The following is a 16,781-nucleotide window of genomic DNA, read 5'->3' on the forward strand; positions in this document are numbered from 1 at the left end:
TGTGTATAAATCATGTCCTCCATGTATCTGGCTGAATATATTCTTGTACATATTATAAAAACATCACACTTAATGAAGAATGTTGATTATTTCCTTTGATTATTCAGTGGAAACTCGTGCAAAACGAATGATATGACTATCTTTAAGTTTGCCATATGTTTTATGTTTCGATATAATTGAATACAAAATAAAACGACAAAACATCTAAAACCGGTGGAGAAACGGATCTATTTTATCAGTTGGAGGGATATCATCGTTTGAGAGGGTGCGCTTCGTTTGTTCTAGCACTTTCCATCAAAAACCCGCCTGAATTTGACGTCACCAACTTGTCAGATGCAGGCCGCCCTCGCTATAGCTACTGCTGTCACTGTGCCAACAACAAAAAAAATATAGGAACCTAGCTCCCAAACATTGAATATTTGATGGCGATACCGAATATATATTAAATAACCATATTTATTGGTATATACTTCAATAATTGTTTTCGTAAGTATGCTGGATTGACATAAAATGAATCGAAGTTAAAAGTATAAATAATCAAGGATAAATTATAAATCAATCGATACTAATGTAAAATTACATATTCGATAAATATATTTATATATAGATCTACATATATTTATATATATATTTATTAAATATATCAATAAATCAAATATAGTATAGTCGTTTTATCTATTGATAATGTGCTTATATGTTTTCTGCAAGTTGTAATACGTGGATGAAATTAAACTATAGACTACACGAAAAATGCACGATATTTAATATATCGGTTATACTATTATTAATATTATAAATTCTAAGGTGTATGTGTTATTTTAATGGAACGATGTACATAGGGCCTTCTCTCAGTGTGCCCCGTTTCAGAGGGCAGAGCCGACATACAAAACAAGCGCACCGCAATTCCGGACTCACTTGCGTGTATGTTTGTGAAGGCCCCCAAGACCTACCTGCTAAAACAAATTGTGGAGTAAGCGATTCAGGAGCAATAACCAGCTGGTAGCTGTTTTCAATTGACGTGCCACCTGATTTAGGGTATGTTATACATCTAAACGTCTAGCTAGTGAGTCTGGGCGGCAGAAGTATTGTCTGTTTTACTCGTGTTAGCTTAGCTACTTTTAGCTTCAAAGGGACGGTTTCACATACGGCAGCCCAAAGCACGCGGGTTGCTGCAAAATAGTTATTGTATTACAACTGTTTAGAAATATCTCTTTGATCGATCGTATAAATAACCGAACGAGAATAGTCGGTATAATATAGTATGCCAACTCAACAACATTAGGATGATTAACATATATGTGATATGAGCCTAAACTATCGTCATCTCGGTAAATTGCATCCCCTTCACGTTGGTGTATTATTAACGCAACACTGCTCGATTCATGTAGATAATCATTTACTAACGGATCAAATAATAAAGTAACTGCTATGTACTGCCTATACGAACTTTACACACACACACACACACACACACACACACACACACACACACACACACACACACACACACACGTTCACGCAGTGTTGTAATATTGTCTTCTCTTCCTTCAAGAGGTCGGCCAAGTTAGCACACAAGATGTCATTCCCTCATCTAAACCGACCACTGTTGCCACCTCCAGGGATGCCTCCCCAATATGCTGGCTTCCCTTCAGGTAAATATATTAAAAGATGCACAACTAAGGACGCACAACAATGCACACATTTACATGTATTTACCCCTTCTACATTTGTTGATAACTCATGTTGTTTTTGCAGCCCCAATGATCCCTGTTCACATGGGCTTAATGACTCCGGCCCGTGCTGTCCTGATGCCTACATCAGTGGCAGTGGTCAGTAAACCAGCGGCCCTTAAGAAGGATGTCGTTTCTATCCGAGCCAAAGAGGCGGAAGAGGGCAGTGGGCCCACAACCACAGTGTTTGTAGGAAATATTTCGGAGAAGGCCTCGGATATGCTCATCAGACAACTGCTGGCGGTAAGGGATGAGACTTAGAGGCAGCGCCACAAACCCCTGTCTGGGAAACTGCATCAAGTTCTTCCACTTTATATTATACACTAGTATATATTAGGCTAGTTCTTCCTTCTAAGTCTTTTCATTTTCCCTCAAGTGTTCAGATGTGATGCAACATCTCTTGCTTTGCCATGCAGATTATGCATTTGCTTCTAGATTTTCAAAGTCTAGAAACAAATGCAAAATCTGCATGGCAAAGCAAGAGATGTGAGATGAGACCATTAAGTATAGTACCAGTGTCTAGTATTCTATCAATTTATGTTTGAAACATAATGCATTTGGCTTTATAACCCATGTATTCTGTACCACATTTTCTTTTTAGAAATGTGGAATCGTCTTAAGCTGGAAAAGAGTTCAAGGAGCCTCTGGGAAGCTGCAAGGTAACCAGTTAACTGTTCAATACGAGGTCATGGCTGTTGCAGTTTCTTGGCCTGGTTCTACCTCAGAGGCCAATAGCCCTTTCTCCGTGCTGCTTTGACGTTTCTTCCCACCCTCTCTGGGCCCAGCGTTCGGGTTTTGCGAGTACAAGGAGCCCGAGTCGACGCTGCGTTCCCTGCGTCTGCTCCACGACCTGCAGATCGGAGACAAGAACCTGCTGGTGAAGGTGGACGCCAAGACCAAAGCCCAGCTGGACGAGTGGAAGGCCAATAAGAAGGCGTCCAACGGGGTGAGGAGCCCTCTCTGTTCTAAATTCGAGAACTGGGCGGCAGTGGATGAAGTTATGCATTGAGTAAAATGGTTCTGCACTGCACTCGCTGATCAAGTTGTGCGTCTTGAGGTTTATTTTTAATATGTGCATTACAGAACAGCAAGTCGAAGTCATGACCATGAAATATAATTCCTATAACTCCAGGCATCCTCAACTATGCTTACTAATATCAGTGCAAACTGAATGAAAGACATGGGATACAATGGAGAAATATGAAGGAAATATACATGCACAGTTTTGTAAATTTACTGTGATTATTTAAAAACATATACATGAATATATATATATATGAATCCTGGTTCAGACGGGGAAGCCTGAGGGCACAGAGGAGGAGAAGGACGAAGACATGGATGAGGAGACGAAGAAGAAGGACCAGCTTGTGAAGGGCGCCATCGACGCGTTGATCCAGGAGAACGCCAGCGAGCTGAACGCTCCTTCGACGGACGACGAGTCCAACCGACGCAAGCGAAAGAGGGAGAAAAAGGAAGAGGTGATGTTTTATTACAGGAATGGAACTAATGACTTCATTAGTTCCAAAAAAAAAACTGACTGAAGCAAAATTTCATTCAGTTTGCTTACATTTGTAATGTTAACTTGACAAATCACGCAGATAAAAATCGATTCATTGATTTGGCCTTTTTGCAGAAGAAGTCGCATTTCAAACTGGATCGCTCATTCAGTGTTTTGGTGTGACATTTTTCTTCAGGAGGACCTCAATGCCATCGACATGGAGGATGACAAGAGGGACCTAATTTCCCGCGAGATTAGTAAATTCCGTGACACCCACAAGGTACAGTGGCTCATTTGATGCATTTGACGTGACATTACAGTCTTTCCTTTGGCCAGAAGCCCCTCACATAGTGCATTCCAATAGTCTACATTGTGCTAGAAGACATCTTGCATACCAAAAGGCGTAAATTGGTCCCACAAAGATATACATTCGGAATGGCCTTAGGCCATATGCACTATTAACATGCACACAAGTTGCCCAGTACTTGATTTGAGTAGTGTATTATCCTATGCCTACATGATGGGCTGCATGTCAGCAGGAACAATATATTTAGCTTTCGGAGGCCCGAATTGACACTTGTGATCACCTTAAATCCAGCTATCTAAGTGTGACCATAATAGATCCATGATTCATTCTTCACACAGAACAAAACTAATGCATGGAGACAATGTAAAGTTACCAGAAGGCTAATCTATTCATTAAACCCCACCAATATGATAGTGATCATTTGGTGACTAAAGCAAGATGAATCTCAGAGCTTTGGGAAAAGGTTGCGAGGATAGGATGTAAGTATCAGCTTTAATTTACTAATTACATATACCGGGCGCCCCTCTCTTGAGGGCTTGCACTGGGAGCAACTGCATAGGCTCTCCGGCGTTTTTGCCTGATTGTTTTGTGGACTTATTTTTTTAGCAACATTCCCTTTTTTTGTAAAGGTTTTTGAATTTGGTGACAGTCTAGGCCCCACAAAGCCTCAGCGCCCAGTGAACCTGTGCGAGTCCTCAGCAAACTGCTGCTATGTCTGGATGGTGTTCATGTCGATAGCCACTGCCAGTGTCTTCTTGGACATGTATCCTCATATACTGCTAGTGGTGGGGAGGGGGAGGGGAGGGGGGCGTCCTTTCCACAGCAGCACAGCGAATCGAAGACTCTCAAGGTGCGTACGCCCTTGAATGCATGTGAGTTAAATACATTTTTTTGTTTCATCACGTCCCTCCATTGCGTCATTCTCCTTCATTTCAGTGGGCGAGACAGGATTGATTTAATGCATCCATTGTACACATACGCAAAGGGCGATGCTGGTCCGACCAGCAACACAAGGATTGTAAGGAGACGACCAAAGAGTAAATAGTAGGCACTAATAGTAGTTCTGTGGAAAAAAATTGTATGTTTCAAACCACATCATCTTAAGTTTGTTGTATCTTTACGGTACAAAGAATGGTTTATCTGTCTTGCCAAAATTCCTAATGCAAATTCTGGCTTGCCATGTCTACCTAAGCTCAAAAAAGATGGAGGGAAAACATGTACAATTTGTCGGTCTCGATAGCTGTTCAAGCATCATTTCTTGAGTGGTAAGTAAACTTAGAAATTGTTTGGTTAAATACCTTTTAAAAATGTATACCGAAAAAAGCCTGTCCTTTTGAGAGGCGGCTTCACCAATGGCTTCTTATATTTGTTCATCCAATGTATTCATCCATACCATTCTAATTTAAACCGTATGGACTACATTACTCACAAGGCTTCTGGTCAAAGGAACTTGAAGCTTTTTAAAGATGTTTTGTTCATCAAATGTCAATTGGATCATACACCTCGCGCTTCCCGTGTTTCTTGTATGTGGACACTTAGGCGTATAGTTCAAAAGTAACACCGCTATGGTCACCTTTCCAATGATCAAGCTGTAGCACAGAGCTATACATTCTTAAAATGACACACAAGCCTTGTGTCTAGTGTCCAGCAAGGTGAGAGTGTGATTGTGTGTGGGTTTGTCTGAGTAATGGATCTAGAACAACCCTCCCAGGATTCCTGCCAAGGGGTAAGACAGCTTCTAATAATTAACTTACCTGTAACAGAAATGTGTCTGATCTTTTGCTCTGTTTTTATTGGGTGCTATGCTAACTGCCACTGCACCCGTTAAAGTAAAAGGATGTTAGCCACTTTTTGATGTTACATATCTGAGCAAGCTAGAAGAACCCCGTAATGTTTTTTTCCTTTTTGCATACCATTGTGACCTGCTTTCCTCCCAGGCCTAAGTTAAAAGGCTTGTAGGGGCAGCGAAGGGCTGAGTCCATAGTTCAACACCTGTAAGTCACAATCAACCAGTTAAATGAAAGACTCACCACTCTTTGTTTTTGTTTTTATTTCCTTTTAATTGTTTTACTCGTTATAACCTTGGTTTGGTTGTGTTTTATCCTTGTTCTCGGGACGGGGAGACTCCTACGGAGAGGGAGAAAAAGAGCAATGTCTTTTCACGGCGCCTTTTTCCTCGCTATGTCCAATGACCGATGTGTCTGACCGCTTAAGTGGTTTCAAGTGACTCTAGCACAGGTAACATGCGAGCGTTGAGCATGATTTCATTCCTGCTTAGTTGTCAGTGGCATGAAGGTGGGGGCAGTCGGCCTATTAAGTCCACGGAGGTCTTGGTCTTAGGGGTTAGTTCCAGCCATCCCCCCCCCGTTCTTTTGACTTGGGGATTAAGGACTTCAGAACAGATGGATCATATTGGCAGCACGTAGACCTGATCCTCGGGCTTAACATCACGGGCCTGGAAACTACTTGAACGGGTCTTTCTGAGAGCCACTCAGCTTCCCATGCTTCCCAAATCTCCCGCTGACTCCCCCCCAACGTCTCCGCTTTGCCCCCGCAGAAACTGGAGGAGGAGAAGGACAAGCGTGAGAAGGAGCGCCAGGAGTTTGAGCAGGACCGCCGGGAGCGGGACCGGCAGCGGCGGGAGCGCGAGGAGCAGCAGCGCGAGCGGGAGAGGGAGAGGGAGAGGGGGGACCGGGACAAAGGCGACCGGGATAACAAGATGGACCGGGGCGACCGGGACAAGGTGGACCGGGATCGGGTGGACCGGGACCGAGAGCGGGTGGACCGGGAGAGGGAGCGCGTGGACCGAGAGCGGGAGAGAGCCGAGCGAGAGAGGGAACGTCGCACCAAGGAGAAGGACTGGGAGATGGAGCGCGGCGGCGACCGCAGCCGGTCCAGGTGAGCTCAGGGAGGAACGCTCGGCCCCTCCTCGTTTAAGAGGCCTTCATTCATTTGTTTTAAGCCCAAATGGGAAATTCATGTATACCATGACTTTAATAGAAATATCTATTTTAACACTATGGTCTATTTAAAGCTATATCCTCTTATTTAAAACTATATCCTGTATTTTTAACTATGCTTCTGTTTAAAACGAAAGCATCTGTTAGAAAGGGCCATTTTAGGGGACAGCCCTACGCCACTGCTGGCCTCTTCCTCAGAAGCACCGTGTCTACAGTGGCTGAATGCTGAAAGGTCGCTTGTGTTTTTTGGGGTACAGGGACAGGAGTCGCGGCCGTGACAACGACAAGAAGCGGGATCCGGATGAGGAGGAGGGGCTCCACGAGCGCAGGAAGCTGGAGAGGCGTTTGAGGGAGAAGGAGGCGGCTTACCAGGAGGTAGGGTGGGGATGGGGGGGGGGTCCTCGCAGTAACGAGAGGACGATCAATGTGGGCCCTGGAAGAAGGCCTGTTTGTAGGAGGGCGTCTGACCATGATGTTGTCTCCCGCCCACAGCGCCTGAAGAACTGGGAGCTCCGGGAGAGGAAGAAGACCCGGGACCACAGCAAGGGCGTGGAGAGGGAGGAGGAGAGGCTCCGCGAAATGGTAACGCAACGCGCTGTGTGTGTGTGTGTGTGTGTGTGTGTGTGTGTGTGTGTGTGTGTGTGTGTGTGTGTGTGTCAACACATGAAAGTCATGTTTCGGTACTTACCTCGGTTTTTAAGCCACGGTTCGGTACGTTTTTCAGTACAGCAGGGTTAAAAGAAACCCAACATAATTCAATTTTTACATTATTAAACATTTATTTTTGGATTTATTAAATTGTATCAAACAAATAGCTTACACACATGAAAAGACATAAATACAATTGAGGATAAAAACACAATAAAGTCCAGGGCTTATTTCCATTGTGGTCCTCACCACAAAACATCAGGACAAGACACTCAGAGTGTGTGTTAATCAATAAATACATTTTTCTTGAATAAAATAAATTGGTACGCACCGAAATTAAACGTGCAGCGAATCGTTAGACCCATACCGAAAAGTGTGTGTGTGTGTGTGTGTGTGTGTGTGTGTGTGTGTGTGTGTGGAGATGGCCAAAACCAACACAATCACAGATGTGTTTCTGAAATAAGTCTGTGGCCCTAATACGGGCTGTAGCACAGCTGTTGGCAAGCGTCAAGGAAGTAGGGGGTGGGGGGGGGTGCTTCTTTGGCTCTGCTAGTGTTATGTCGAGGGACATTTAAATGGTAACTGAGGTCTTGCTTTCTCAACTGCGCCCCAGTTGAAGGAGGGCAAGCGGCTGAGGGAGTTCCTTGAAGACTACGACGACGAGCGCGACGACCCCAAGTTCTACAGGTAGGCAGGGCGGGGCCGCGAACCAATCAAATGGCTCTTTTGTTCTGCAGCATCGTCAATACAAAGGGTTCATACTGAACTACATGGACAAATGCACTGGTCCGTGTATGCCTGGATGCTCCTCCGGCAGAGGCCTCCTCCCCGACAGTCTTTGCTATTTAAAGCCCCCCCCCCCCCCCCCCCCCCCCCCCTCTTGCAGCTGCAGCTATTGGTGGTTCGGGGTGTAATGGTGCCTTGTGACCCCTAGGGGCAGTGCGCTGCAGAAGCGGCTGCGAGAGCGAGAGAAGGAGATGGAGGCAGACGAGCGTGACAGGAAGAGGGAGAAGGAGGAGCTGGCAGAAGTCAGACAGCGGCTCTTGGACCAAGGACACCCGGACCCTGACGCAGAGCTACGCAGGGTACGCGTGTCTGTGTGCGTGTGCGTTTGTGTGCTAGTGTCTATGTATATTTCGCACGGCTGGCTCCCTGGTGTGTGTTTGAAGGTCACTGAGGCATCTGAGGGCTATTTTCCATCCCTGTGGGGTAAATGTGTTGTCTGTTTGCCTCACTTTTTTTATTTATCTGTAAAAAAAAAAAAAAAAAGCCCTCCTGACATTGGCTGTTAACCCCCCCGCCTCGCTGCGCCCCCATTGGTCCAGATGGAGGAGGAGGAGGAGCGGCGGCTGCAGCTGCAGCAGCCCCCCGTCATCCAGCAGCTGGAGCAGGAGCGGGAGCTCCGCCGTAAGGCCTCCTCGCGGGACCGCGGGGGCCGGCAGAAGGACAAGGGCCGGCAGCAGCGGCAGGAGGAGCCCGGCGGGCCGCACGGCGCCCAGTCGGAGGAGGGCGAGGTGGTGGAGGAGGGCGAGGACCGTGACGACGACGCCGCCGCCGCCGCCGCCGCCGCCGGCGGCCAGGACCGCGGCCGCCCCGAGCCCCGGGCCGAGCCCAAGGCCCCCGCCATGCGACCCGTGGTGAGCGCGCCGGCGGTGGCCACGCCCCCCAGCGCCAACGCCTCGCCCGGCACGCCGGAGGACGCCTCGCCGTGCGGCATCATCATCCCCCACGAGAACTCTCCCCCCGACAGCCTCCCGCAGGAGGAGCAGCGGCCCCGCATCGTGGGCCTCAAACTGGGCCTCAAACTGGGTAGGTCTGTTGAGGACCGCTACGGAGCGCAGCAGCACGGAGTAGGGCTCTCGATTATGGGGAGGATCGTAATCACCATTATTCAAACGATTGTTTTTGAGTTTGAAAACATGTATTTATTCAGCATGTTTCTCCCAAAAGAAAGAATTTTTTCTTTCTATAAAACATTAAAAAATCGAAAAACGTGATTATGTTAATTCTGTGATCGTTTAACGCTAAAATCGAAAACGCGATCAGAATTCGATTAATCGGCCAGCTCTACTACTGAGGGTGATCAATGGCCTTCCTCAGACCATAGGTACCATTGAGGAGAAAAGCCATTGAATAGAATGAAGGTATCCATCAAGTTAGGGACTCCGTGCAATTAGGGGAAGATGCTGTTGGCGGTGGCAAATGTTCAAGATATTATGATGTTATATGATAACGCGGATAGCATTTTCTGCTGACTTGAAGACCGAGACAAGGTCACCTTGTTCTTCATCACAATATTCGAGATACCAAAACCGCCAAAATGTCTTGCCTGAACTTGCATATTTTCAACAAAAGAACGCACTGCTCCGCCATAAGCGGTGTTTCGATTCAACTTAAACCGTAAGCATTATCGCCTGGAGACAGGGTTATTATGCATTCCAGATCCAAACTTTATAAATAGTAGCCTAGAGCAACACCGTGGCACTGTAAATAAAAACCGAACACTACAATGACCTCACTGTCGTTGTTTCCTCCCCCCACCAACAGGCGGCGGAGGCAGCCCCGGCCAGCCGCACGTGGGCAAGCGCAAGCGACTGCCGGTGGACAGCGTGTTCAACAAGTTCAACGAGGAGGAGGCGGACGAGCGCGTCCCCAAGAGGAAGCTGGTGCCGCTGGACTACGACGACGATAAGAGCCTGGGCGCCGACGCGCTCGCCGGCAAGGCGGACGACGGCAGCGAAGAGAAGCGCAAGCACATCAAGAGCCTGATCGAGAAGATCCCCACGGCCAAGCCCGAGCTGTTCAGCTATCCGCTGGACTGGACCATGGTGGACGCGGTGAGGGGGGGGGGGGGGGACGCACCCGGCTCACAGGCTCTTTGTTTGGTTGTCAATATTCAATGTCATTTTGCCGTGAGACCGGAAGACAAACAATGTGTAGTTCATGATGATCAATTGTCCTCTCCTCTTTCAATGCAAACATTTGTTGCCGTTGTATTTTGGATGGGGGATTGATGTCATCATTCAAAGGAGTGTGACTTGTATCAATTGATTTTTGCACATCAATACAATCCCAGCTTTTGCCTGTCTGCTATTTGCCTGGTGGTTTCAGATTCAGAAAACTTTGTCCGTCGTAACAGAAAATCATCTTTGACGTGGCTCGGCATACAAACAGGACAATGTTCTGATAGGCAGTCATGCAACATTGACTTCTGAGAGCACACAGTGTGTATAGATCTTAAAACAAGTATAAATATAAAAAATAAACAAGATAAAAGCTGTGGATATGTGTAAAGTGACGGCAGGGTTAATTTGTTCATTGTTTAATTAAGCTGTTTATGGCAATGGGCATGAATGAGTTTTTGTGTATTTTATTCTTAGATATGGGTACTCTATCGGCGGCCTGATGGCAGAAACTGGAAGGACTTGTGCAGGGGGTGGGTGGGACCCTGTGTAATGAGGTTGGCTTTCCTTTTAACTGCCTGGCTGTGGAGTACTAATAATTGATTTTGAGTTTTGCCAGATATTTTGCTTCCTTGATTGATGATCCGGGAAAGCTTTGATTTTTTTTTTTTGACAGAAGTGAGGGTGACGTTCAACATCACCAGGATGTGATGTTGAATGTGAGTACAGATTCTATGAGTGATTTATAGACGGCTGTTAAAATGTCCTGTCTGACATCAAAGCTCCTGAGTTTCCTCAGCAGGAACAGGCGTTGCTGTGCCTTTTTGTACATAGTCTGTGTGCTGGGAGAAGGACAGGTGGGTGTCGATATCTGTGCCCAGGTATCTAAAGGGCTCAACTGTCTGCCCATTCAGCCTCAGAGGTTCAAAGAGAGGTTCGGGGGGAAGATGTTCGCCTCCCCCCCACAACACCTTGGTCTTGAAGCTCCACAGAGCTCTCTTTTATCCACAGCGTCAGGGTGTTGACCTGCTGGTAGTAGGCAGCCTGAGAGGAGTGATCCTTGATGTCGGCTACCAGGGCCATGTCATCTGCATACTGTTTGGCAACCATCTTTGAAAGATACCGTGACTTTTTTTCCTTAACAAACTGGAGTCACTTCGAAGAGGGACAGGGGACTTTTATCTCCTCTAAATACGTCTTGTTATTTCCCCTCTTGTTCAGACCCTGATGGAGCGCCGGGTACGGCCCTGGATCAACAAGAAGATCATCGAGTACATCGGAGAGGAGGAGCCCACACTGGTGGAGTTTGTCTGCTCCAAGGTACTCATCCCTCCATGGTCTGAATGATAGTCAGCAGATAAAGGCAATCATGTAAGAGTACCAACCTTAAGCGTTTTGTTTCTACCTCAACACCTTCTTTAGGTGATGGCTCACGGCACGGCGCAGGGTATCTTGGATGATGTTGCCATGGTGAGTGACCGCCCGGATGCGAGACGGTGGTTGTCTTAGTTGCCAGGTTTTCATTTCTAAGCTGAGGGCACCCACGCATTTACAGCCAGGATAAACTGGAGCCGGTTGCATTTAGTTTGACCGTTAGTGTGGCTTGGTTAGTTAGGATGTACATGGGGAATATCGTCCAACCAAGTGGCCTACATGAGGCACGGCAACCTTCATCCTCCTCGGACATTGCCACTTTGGTTTTCTCACTCGCTCTTCTTACCGGGTCTCTTCCAGGTTCTTGATGAGGAAGCTGAAGTCTTCATAGTGAAGATGTGGCGGTTGCTCATCTATGAAACCGAGTCCAAGAAGATCGGGCTGGTGAAATAGACGACGACGAGGACGCAAACGCCGAGAACATGCTGACCTTTTTTAAGATAGATTTATATGTATATACCTAGTGATTCTTCTTTTTCTTGGTCGAGACTTAATTCTTGAACCCTTTGTTCACATTGGTAAAGTCTGTAGTATTCTGTCCCGGTTTGTTGAGCACTCACTGCAGGTTGTTCTGCTTGTGTGTGCTGCTATTTTACAGCAAAAGTACAAGCAAATAAGAACCAGTCCAACCAACGGTTTCCATTTCACCTGGAAGGGCCCCGAACATTCAACCTAGTCATAGGGGAGGGGTGTGGCTTCTGTTAAACAGCAGGGATCCTCTTAAGCCAGTGGGTCAAATCTCAAGACAGGTTTCATTTACTTTTATAATAGTTCCCAATAACGTCTTTTTACCAAGTGCATTGTTGTACATCGACTTGTTACTTGAAAACCTCTGAAGGAATCCCTTGTGAAGGACAAAAGAATGTGCCTAAGGTTAAGATTTTGGTTCACTGTTGGTGTGGCTTGGTTCGGAAGACGCAAGAGTCATGCAATTGTTTTGTTTAACTCTGTCTCATTTATTTGTCAGGACATCACAAAAGGTGACTAGTTCACCTTTTGTTATGAGAATTCAATGGTTGGCTGTATTCCTGCTGCTAAAAAAAGCACACATAACCACTATGGGATAACATGGCTTCTTCCATTCAGATAAAATGCCCTTTGCTTTTTTTGTATCAGTGGGCTTTTGTTTCAAATAAATTTGAATTTTTTTTATACCGTTGTTACTGGTACGTTTTGTTGAAACACTGCAGTAACTGGCGGTGTAGATTGGATTTCATCGTAAAATTGATGCTGCAGGGGATTACAGTAAGGTAAGTGCTGATCCTGGATTCCCTATGGAAGGAAATGGTATTGAAACTCTACACACATCCCAGTATGCCAGGCGAAAAATGAACTAATCAATGAAAGACAGACGTCACTTGTGGAAATTAGACCCAGTCCGCAAAAAAGGGAAGTTATTGTTGGATCATTGAAGATCAGCCGGAGCTTCATCGGTCGCTGGATCTGATCCATCCTGACCCAGTTAAGGCTGATGCCAAGCCCCACCCCAGTGATAATGAACTGTAGGCCTTCATTGCAAATTGTTCACCCTGGACAAACGGGCTCAGTCTTTAAAAGCTGGTTGAACCGATAAACCTTTTTGTCCTCCATGCCAATCGGTATAAGAGGGAGCAGAACCATAACGTTATGAGACATTTTTCCTTCAATAATTCCTCTAAAAAGGGTGAATTATCCAATAACGTTGCTACATTTGACTTGATATAGAACCGAGATTACCAGTTTGCTAAAATAATAACTCGCTGACAAGGACACGCTTTGAATCAAAACTTCCCGTAACTTTATTGAGATCATGTCAGCTAAACCATCAATATCCTGCCGGTAAAAACCCTTAAACTGGAAGGGAAACAGCACAAAAATGCACCCATGACTGGTGTTGGGGAAAAATTAGCCTTTTTTCAGTTTTACCATTGTTGGCTGCATTGTGCAGCCAGCTAGAGATGAAACGTCATGGATGCTGAACACGCTGGTCTGGTGAGCCAGAGATTAGTGAAGGCCACTGTTTGAAAACGGCTTTGGAATTATTGAATCTTTTACAGAGGGGGACGGGGGTAAGGTCAATATCTCATTTGTATAATTTTACTTCAAAAATAACTAATTGGACATGGACTCTGAAAGAGCAGGGCCAGAAGATATCAATAGCGTATCCCCACTATCCAACCCAACCATGTTCACACACGTTTGTTTCTTTTTTTTTTCCCGGGCCAAAAGAATGTATTAACTTCAGGTAAATGTTGAGAGCCACTGCTGACTGTACTGCCCGAGTGTGGCCAGGTTCCTTCCGCCTTGGGTTTTCCTCTTCACCCCTCACATCGTGGAGGTCCTAGTCCTCCACCTTGGCCTCCATCTCCTCAGCGTCATCGTCTCCGTCCACCTCAGCGTTTTCCCGCTCTAACCTCTCCAGCTGTCGGGCCAGCTCCGTCTCGTCCGTGTCCGTCACCACCTTAGGCTGAGGAGTAGGGAAGGTACGCGGGTTAAAGACCCCATAGAATATTCTTCACCCACTGAATAACAACGGTAGTCAATGGCTATTTTTACATTCAACTTTTCCACTGGTCTTTCAAATAAAGCCTGTATTGGCCCACCCACTGCTGGCTCATCCAGTAACCCCTAACTCCAATAACCCACCGTACTAAGAAATACATCAGGGAATGAAAACGAGTACGGTACAATCCCTAGAATTAAAGTAGTGCGGTGTCTTTTTATTTTGTCCCTTACTTCTGTTATGTACACTCAACTTATATCAACATTTTTAGAATTGTAAAAAACATGTTTATTTAATGCTTTGGTACACAAACATTGGGCTGCGGGAAACCTTCTCACCTCCATCTGGATGTTGAACACACCCCTCTTCTCCTCAATTTTCTCCTTGATGGCAGCCATGGCCTGGTTAAGGACAGACAGGCCTTCTGTGCGCTCCAGGGTGGTTGTGGTCATCACGTAGCGTGGAGGGGCGATCAGGTTGATCTGTCGGGCGGAAGGGATTCGGTGTGTTAGTTGCGAGGACGATACACTAGGGGTCGTGTTCCAAAAGGCCCACGTGCCGGCGGCAAGGCGGTTAGACTAAAGGTTTTTGTGGAGGCTCACCTTGATGGGCATGACTTCTGTAGAGCAGCCCAGCCCCGCCCGGAGTGCTTCCTTCACCGCGTCGATCCCCTCGTAGCCATAGCACGCCACCTCAATGTCTACAGACAGATCACACATACGTTGATATACGCGATATGTGGAAGGGATCTCACAACTTTGTGGTACAACGTTTGTCCACTCCACTGAGGGGACGTGGCATCTCACCGGCTCTGATTTTGACCGCCTGTGGAGTGAGCCGCCTGTTGATGTTGTCGATGAGTACGTTCCTCTCCTCTTCTGTCAGGTCCAGCCCATCCAGGATGGCAGGATCTCTGAGAGGGGGGAAGGTGGGACACTTTAAAAAAAAACACCACACGTCAACACCTTTAACTAAAAAAAAGACTTTTAAACTGTCTTGACACGTTTCCTTCAAAATACTACTAGTAAAAATGAAAAACTAATGTTTTTTTCTTGACCATTCATCAATGTTGCAGTCAAGAAGGTAATCTTATTTTTCAGAATGCACACCAACCTTTTTATCCAAAAAATATGTAATTTAAAAGGGCACCAAAAATGCACCATTTAATAGAACCATTTTATAAGCACATGCTTTCCCTTCCTCCTGAAATCTCAGACTTTGATCTCTTTGATCTAGATAACAGGACACTTACGCCACCGCCTGTTTGAAGACATCGTAGGCGCCGTATCCGGGCCGCTTGTATTTCTCGTCAAAGACCCAGGCGGTGCGCTGGAAGAGGCTCTCCAGCTGCTCGTCCTTGCTGTATTCCAGCACCTCGGCCACGTGCCGGAGAATGCTGTACACCTGTTGACAGCATAACAACAACGACGATCAGCCAGGGCATAATCAATCCATGCCAATTGTTGACCACAGTAGGATCAAAATTAAGCTTTAAAACAAAAGCAACCATATTGCAAAGGCAACAGGTCATAGGTGCTTGCAATTATGACCTGTTGCACTAATACAACTTGGATAGGAAATCCAAAAAGTATGAAAATGAAGATAAAGCTAAAAAAACTTCAGTTGAAGTTTACTCACGGTTTTAGATTTGGTGAATTTGTCTTCACATTTGATGGCCTCCTCTGGTGAAACTCTTCTTTTTGACAGGTCAATGTATCCTGAAGAGAGAGCGAGAGAGGGACAGTTAAGATATTTAAATGCTGTCATTGATAGGCAACCCCACAGACTTTGTTAACATACATGGCCTATTGACGACTGAAATATTGGACAGCCCGCGAGTCAGTTACATTATCTATGATGCTCTGTAATACTTTGTTATATTTGGTAGGGATAGCTTACCCTTCTCTTTGTCTACACGGATGACCACCACACACTCATTGCGGCCTATACGAATAAGCTTGTTGATGGAGCGGATACGTCGACGTGACAGCTCACTGAGGAGGATCATGCCCTCGATGTTGTTGTACTCCAAAAGGCTGACGTAGGCACCCATCTCAGCGATGGACCTCACGTTCACCATCACCACATCATCCACCTCTGGAAACCGGTGCTGGTAGAATCTACAGCTGAGCCCCGGCATCGCTAAAATACGCGATAGAAGAGAAAGGGAAAGAGATCAGAGTTGAAATCTAAAACTAACGTTATAACATTATGAAAACGTGAAAATGAATGGCTTCTTCTGTTTAAATGACGCCAGCTGTATAAACTCAGTGTAGAAATGCAGTAGTCAACCCCAATTGTATTCTCGTTTGAATGGTAGCACTAAGTGGTATGATGCAATTCCGATTTACGATAATTGTATTGTATATATGTCCACAAAAGAGAAACAAAACCCAATATGATAAAAACAAAAACAACAGAAGCAGTAGATAGATGTAGACAAATTCAGGTTACTGCTCGTAATAATCGAGAGCCACCCTAAGCTATGTAGCTAACGGGTAACATAGGCCGTTTGCTGGGCTGATTCTCAGCTCACATGCGGCACATGCATCGCAGGGGTTAGCAGTTAGCCACCGCTAGTAGCATGATCTGCCTTCCCTTCCCGGCAAACAGCTGCTTTACCTTTCATAGTAATGCAATTTACCTGTGTCATATGGTTACAAATAGATACGAAATGGATTTCTGTTCTTCAGAACTTCTTGGTTCAATGTTCGCTTTCTATATTTTAAAGATTTGGGCCAGCTAACTCCAATTCATCGGTGTGTGCTATTTTTTTTTGACCCGGAAGAGATAATTTCCTAACGGTTCGCGCATGCGCA

The 16,781-nt window shown here is 45.9% G+C and overlaps 2 protein-coding genes across 2 annotated transcripts; one reads left to right on the forward strand and one right to left on the reverse strand.

The window, feature by feature from the left end:
* The first annotated feature begins 892 nt into the window (after window positions 1-892).
* Window positions 893-12,632, forward strand: rbm25b (RNA binding motif protein 25b). The gene is made up of 17 exons (XM_079753583.1): window positions 893-1,035; window positions 1,553-1,652; window positions 1,756-1,973; window positions 2,332-2,389; window positions 2,516-2,676; window positions 3,023-3,208; window positions 3,425-3,508; window positions 6,093-6,433; window positions 6,753-6,870; window positions 6,988-7,077; window positions 7,757-7,830; window positions 8,078-8,228; window positions 8,469-8,952; window positions 9,691-9,980; window positions 11,268-11,366; window positions 11,469-11,516; window positions 11,781-12,632. Exons 2-17 carry the CDS (start codon window positions 1,577-1,579, stop codon window positions 11,871-11,873), a joined length of 2,571 nt encoding a protein of 856 aa, XP_079609709.1. The 5' UTR covers window positions 893-1,035; window positions 1,553-1,576; the 3' UTR covers window positions 11,874-12,632.
* A 599-nt stretch (window positions 12,633-13,231) lies between these two features.
* On the reverse strand, window positions 13,232-16,748 carry eif2s1b (eukaryotic translation initiation factor 2, subunit 1 alpha b). The gene is made up of 8 exons (XM_079753121.1): window positions 16,607-16,748; window positions 15,862-16,104; window positions 15,601-15,680; window positions 15,215-15,366; window positions 14,769-14,875; window positions 14,565-14,662; window positions 14,301-14,444; window positions 13,232-13,926 (listed from the first exon to the last, which is right to left on the reverse strand). Exons 2-8 carry the CDS (start codon window positions 16,100-16,102, stop codon window positions 13,801-13,803), a joined length of 948 nt encoding a protein of 315 aa, XP_079609247.1. The 5' UTR covers window positions 16,103-16,104; window positions 16,607-16,748; the 3' UTR covers window positions 13,232-13,800.
* Between the last annotated feature and the right edge of the window lie 33 nt (window positions 16,749-16,781).

This window comes from Pollachius pollachius (genome assembly GCF_949987615.1).
Source record: "Pollachius pollachius genome assembly, chromosome: 16".
Taxonomy (NCBI): domain Eukaryota; kingdom Metazoa; phylum Chordata; class Actinopteri; order Gadiformes; family Gadidae; genus Pollachius; species Pollachius pollachius.